Source organism: Mus pahari, chromosome 16, assembly GCF_900095145.1.
Source record: "Mus pahari chromosome 16, PAHARI_EIJ_v1.1, whole genome shotgun sequence".
In the NCBI taxonomy this organism is placed as follows: Eukaryota; Metazoa; Chordata; class Mammalia; order Rodentia; family Muridae; genus Mus; species Mus pahari.
In genome coordinates, this window is record NC_034605.1 from 18075289 (window position 1) to 18081689 (window position 6401).

General features: G+C 39.9%; 1 protein-coding gene across 8 annotated transcripts in view; it reads right to left on the reverse strand.

The window, feature by feature from the left end:
• Hecw1 (HECT, C2 and WW domain containing E3 ubiquitin protein ligase 1) overlaps positions 1-6401 on the reverse strand; it is a 261545-nt gene that overhangs the window by 32136 nt on the left and 223008 nt on the right. For all 8 annotated transcript variants that reach the window (XM_021215544.2, XM_029547490.1, XM_029547495.1 and 5 more), the window contains 2 exons: positions 1134-1217; positions 127-236 (listed from right to left, as the gene is read on the reverse strand). In XM_021215544.2, the coding sequence (XP_021071203.1) occupies positions 127-236; positions 1134-1217 (194 nt within the window). The remainder of the gene's footprint in view (positions 1-126; positions 237-1133; positions 1218-6401) is intronic.

A 6401-nucleotide genomic window follows, 5' to 3' on the forward strand; every position in this document is an offset into this window, starting at 1 on the left:
GAGAGAGAGAGAGAGAGAGAGAGAGAGAGAGAGAACACACACAAATGCAACTGTTTTGCATTCTCTTTTAGTAGGTGAAAACACACAGGACCACTTAGGTGACACAAGGCCAGAATTCCAAGTTACCTGGGGAGTTCTGAGGTGAGGAACAGGGTGAACAGCGGGGAGAGAAGCTATATCCAGGATGGAAGGCGGATTGCAGGGGAACATAGGACATGATTTCTTCTTCAAAGAGACTAAAGGTTAAAAAGAGGAAAGTTAGTTGTCTGTCTCCCCATGAAAAAGTATATACAGACTTTGAAAGAGCAGTTCGAATCCCCACTTGCAAATTCTCTGGTTCTTTAATCCTTTATTAACCCAACAACAAAGTCTACATTAAGAACTTCATAGACCCTTGAAGGGGGCAGTTCGGATGCTAAGGTCCTGTTCCTCAATTAGTTCTTGATTTGTCAAAAAAGAAAGCCCAGGGCCAATTGCTGGATAGAAGGTATAGGCAGGAATTCAGGGTCCCAGGAGGAAAAGGCAGACACAAGGAAGGAGAGAGGGTTTTTTTTTCCTGCCAGGGTTTGGGGGGAAGAACAACACAGCAACCATGCGAGTTTTGGGGTGAAGGGGCAGGGGTGGGGTGGGAGTAGGTAGCTGTGGCCTGTGGCCACTACTATAGGTAGGTGGTCAGGGATGTTTGAAAGGGGACAGGTGGGACTAGCCACTAAAGTCTAGGGAAGGTGGAGAGACGGGAATAATAAATTGGTAAGGTTATGCTTTTCCAGGAGGGAGATGCCAGCACCTAACAATTGTGCCAAGAAGGCAAGTTGTAAAGGAACACACTGTGTGGGTATGTCTTTTATTCTCAGATTCAAGGGAAGCTTGGAGGGGGCTGGGTACCATCACCTCCTGAAGCTAAAGGTGGATAGAACTAAAGGGAAGCCAGGTAGGGGCTGGTACTGCAGTCTCAGATCCAGGAGCACAGGTGGTAGCATAAAACTACTCATAACAGCTCCTGATGCTCTAGTTGTACAATAAGGATGCACAGTCAGTACTGCCAATCAAGAACAGAATCTCTGCTTCTATTATCTTCTAGAGCAAATGGAAAGTGTTTCAGGCTGGCTCCAATTCCTTCTCCAACCTCTTACCTCAGTAAAATGACTAGATCTGCATCACAGGACAATTTATCAAGCCCATGATTGCCCTCTGTCCGAATATAATGAATTTTCTCCCTAGAATAAAGTTGAAAAGAAAATAAGAATTACATATCAACTCAAAAGCTAAGGAATGAATAAATCATTTTATTTTTATCCCTTCTTGAAACATGGCTAACAGCAGTCCCCCAATACCTGGTGCATTTCATAATACTCAAAGGTCATCTTCCAATTCCCAGGATGCTTTGCAAGGGATGGCTCCCTCTGAGACTCACATAGATTCTGAAGTTGAGCATAGCAAAGCCAGAGTCTGCTTGAGACAGAGACGACCACAGTAAAGCTAGGGGGGAACTGTAAAAAGACCTCTCTTGGCTCAAGGTATATTGGAAGTCATGAGAGAACTAAGTGAAGACTGTCTCTAGGGAAATCTCCCTGCCTGATAGAAAATGGATAATGCCACAATGGGAACAGAGGGAGCCTTTAGAATGACCAGGACATTCAGGTTTAGTCAAAGCATAGACCTCAGTCTGTCTTGGTTTAGTTGCAGGTTACCAATTCTAATGTCCAACTCTAATCTGGGAAATTATATGTAAGTCTAAGGTAAGGAGTATTGATTTTGCTCAAATTGACTTTTCAATTTGTTTCCTGATTATAGCAACACCACTACCCTCAGTAATAACCCTATATACACACGCTTTAAATGAGTTAAATTTGCCTTTTTGCAGCTAAATTTGGGGAACATTTAAGGATTGTTCTACTTTTAAATATTTAAATTTTTAATTAAAATTTGTATTTTTATACCCGGTAAGACACAATTAAAAATAATTAAAAATGAAAATATGATGATATCACATATACCCTTCACTTGGTTTAATCCAAGTACTACTACTGCCAGTGCAATGTTGTTCTCTCTCTGACACTGACTCTAAATATATGGGCATTTTATTTAAGTTTTTTTTTCATAGTTAACCATTATATTTATTAGTATTACTTATGCATCATGGGTAAGGTGTTGCCTGCAGGACCATGGCATACCCCAGAACAGCTGTACTGGAAGCATGGGTGATGTCTTCCCTACAGACTAATAAATGAAATCTCCTTCCCTTAGTTTCCCCCCACCCTATATATTTAAGGCCCTCTCTGAATCCCTGAGGCCACATGCATTAGGGCAGAATTGCATGTAAATGATTGGGAGAAGTGACTGGATGTATCCGTCTTGGTGGGAAGGCCAGCAGTCTAATGTGTGATGGACTCTGGCAAGTAGACACAGCTGATCTTATGAAGGTATACAGTGTGGTTCAGAAGACAGAGTCTTACACAGCATCATTCTACGAAAGGACTTAATTCCTAATATCCCCAAAGTGGTAGTAAAACAAATGTCCATCAACAGGTGAATGAACATCTAGGTCCATGCCATGTTATATCAACATAATCCTGAAGCCCAATAGTGTGTAAATGAGCCCTTTCCACACGTGTATCTAAAACTTAAGATTCAGAATCTTATAATCTTTCTATATGTGAAGAAAAGACTCAATATTTGTCTTAAGAATATGGTTTCTTTTGCTTAAAATAATTTCCAGGTCTACTCATTTTCTTTCAATGTCATGTTTCCATTTTTTTCTTTATGGTCAAATATAATTCTGTTGTATGTATGTATGTATGTATGCATGCATGTATGTATGTATGTATGTATGGTTTTCCTTTATCCATTCATCTATTGATGAACATGTAGGCTGAGTCTATTTCTTAGCTGTTTACAGCACAACAGTCAACATTAAGCTTTTAATTTAACTTATTTTTTTTGAAAATTTCATATATGCATACCGTACTTATACCATTTCTACCACTTTCTCTCCACCCTCAAATACCTCTCATGCATCCCCACTACCTCTAAAACTGAAGACTTTTTTCTGTAATTATTATTGTAGAATAGAGATTTTTTTAAAGATAAGGGAAATCTTTGGGGGCTCTTTAAAATATGCAAGATGTTGTTGAACAGGGCCATGACTTGGGATCCAACCTCATTTGAGATAAAACATTACTGAAGTAATTGCTATAAGCAAAACCTGGGGATGTTCATGGTGGCTTCTCTAACTGGGGTTTGAAAAATAAAGTAGGCTGGTCTACATACTTTTCAGAGAGTAACAGAAGCCCAATTCCTTAACTCACTACCTAAAAATACCTATAATATATGTAAGTAAGTCAGTATATGAATATGCATATATAGTTTAAGTGGAATTTACTCATATGGGCTGACAAGCCAGCTACAAGAGCCAAAGACCATTTAACACCACCCTCCCAAACCAGGCATAGAAGCCCTCATTTGAGTTGTTGGTCAGGATTTTCTAAAAGTCTCCCAAAATATTATAGGCTATTGCTATTGCCCTTGGTTCCTCTCCAGAGGTGAAAGGTAAACTCCTATTGCTGAAGACATCATGCACTTAGGAAACAGGGACTAGAGGACCCTGAGATGGATCTGACCTGAAAACTTCTAAAGAAGGAAAGCAACCAGAAGGCACCGTGCTTTCAAAGGAGGGAAGTGACTAACAGTCCTACCCAGCTATGATGCCTATGAACCACAACAATGACCTTCAGGCCATGATAACCCTAAGGGTACACAGTAGGGTCATGGGTCACTTATACCTTGGTGGTAACCGACAGCTGTATAATTGAACTTAGGAACTGCTCAACAAGAGGAAAACAAGCTGGGACAATCAATGGGGTGAAGAGGAAGCCCACAGAATGGGAGAGAACCTTTGACCAATATATATGTGATAGAGGATCAATATTAGAATCTATAAAGAACTTAATCAGTAAAAAAACCCAAATGATCAATTTAGAACATGAGCCTGGAACATGAACAAAGCATCCTCAAAAGAAGAAAGATATGGATAAGGAATTTTTTAAAAAATTATTTATCACCCTAGCAATAAGGGAAATTGGTAATCAAAACCCCAAGAGATTATTATAGGCCCAGGACCCCCAAGACCAAGTTCTCAGAACAAAAGAAGATTTATTTGAAGGAGGGACAAAGGGCGGGGAACAAGAGAAAAGAACAGGAGGTAGAGGGTGAGAGAGAGAGGGAAGGAAGAAGAGAGGGAAAGGTGTATTTGTCCTAGAGGACAGAGGACTGACTCGGAATAGAGAGGAGACAGATGTGACCCATAAATCGGCAGTTTATAAAGGTAAAAGAGGAAACGCCATGTTAGGATGAGATGTTTAATTTTAGTTGAGAATGTTAATTAGATGAGCCAAGGAGTGTTTTGATTGCTGGACTTCAATACTTTGATAACGGGACCTTGGCAGTCAGCCTAAGTGTGTAGACCTTGGTAGCTAGGTTTAGGAATGAAATCTAATAGTTTTTAGCAAGGCAGAGAGAGGGAACTAGGGAAAAGGGCAAGGCCTGCCAGAGCCATTCTTGAGTTGGTCAGAGTTCCTTCAAAAACAACCTTGAAATTTCATCTTACCCCAGTAGAATGGCACGGATAAAGAAAACAACTAACAACAGATGCTGGAGGGGCCATGAGGAAATGGAAGCTTTTATCCACTGTTGGTGGATTGAAAACTGGTCCAGCACCCTTGAAATCATGTGGAGAATTCCCAGAAAGCTAAAAACGAACCCACCCTATGACCCAGCAATATACCATGCCTTGACTGGACATCCTGCTCCTCAGATTCTTACTCAGTCCTGTTCATATCTGCTTATTCACAGTAGCTAGGAAATGGAAACAGCCTACTGTCCTTCAGCTGACACATGGCGAATGAGAATGTGATACATAGACACTATAGAATACTGTTTAGCTTTAAAGAAAAATAAAACCTTGAAATTTTTAGGTAAATAGTTGGAACTAGAAAAGATCATATTGAGTGAGGTAATGTAGAGTCAGAAAGACAAATGTTACATGTTCTCTCCCGGCTCTCCCCGGCCTCTTATTAGAGGTTCCATAGCACTAAAACTTCAGATCTGTGTGCATATCCGTAGTGATGGCAGAAGCCAGTAAAGTTAAAGGGACAATTCCTGAGGTGAGAGTGAGCAAAGAAGGGGAAGAAGGATTGTATTAGCCAGAGGGGTGGAAAATACTACAAGGAAACTCACAGAACGGACTCCTCTGGCTCCTATAATCCTTCCTCTGCCTCGTCTGCAGGGTTCTTCAAGCTCTATCTAATGTTTGGCTGACATTACAATTTTACTTGTTAGCTTTTTCTTTTAAAATAATAATGAAAATAATTCTGAACTGCATATTTAGTTACTGTGAATATATACAATGACATTTGTGGTTGATTATTGTTTGAAAAGTTGGCTAATTGCTGCTGGAGAACAAAATCCAAAAATGTTTAAGTTATTAGTATTTTAAAGATTATCAAGTAGTTTTATAATTTCCTCCTTCCCTTGTCTTTTTTCAAACCCCTCCTTGCGTTCTTCCAAATCTTTGGTCCCTTTTCTGTCACTAATTGTCATTACATACATATGTAACTGTAAACCTAGCTAACTAGGCAGGGTCTATGAAATCACAGATTTTTGAGGAAAGCCTAAATCTACCACTTCTCTAAATCAGTATTACCCCTAACTGCATCATACATTTATCTTCATGCCATAGATAAATGCAGACCTCACCTCTCATCAAAGCAACTTCTCTTTGTAACAGGCTGTAACTATTACAGAAAATCACAACCAACCAACATGCAGGCCTTCAGAGCTCAGTCCCAACAGATACATTTATAACACAACAACTCCTGTAGCTAAGGCTCAGAGATCATTGCAGAAGTGGGTGAAAAGGTTGCAGGAGCCAGAGGAACAGGGAGAGTGCTGTGAGGTTGCTGTGTCTTCTTGGATTGTTATATGCCACACCCATAAAGCCTCACCAAGATGACTGCCTACACATGAGCTGAATCATGAGACAATATCAGTGCCTCAACCCAGATAAAGGCCTACAGGTAACTAAGGGATGCTTAGAGCAGAAGAAGTGCTATTCCCCAGGGAAGAGTAGCAGTTGGCTATGCAGTGCCAAATCGTCAACCCTGAACAAGTAACACTGTACATACTGAACAGGCTGTATTTATAAATATATATTATATATGTATAAATTATATACATATATATTATGTAATAAGATATCATGGGAGACCTTTCCATCTTCTGAGATCTTCTTTGATTTCTTTCTCCAGAGACTTGAAGTTCTTATCATACAGATCTTTCACTTCCTTAGTTAGAGTCACACCAAGGTATTTTATATTATTTGTGACTACTGTGAAGGGTATTGT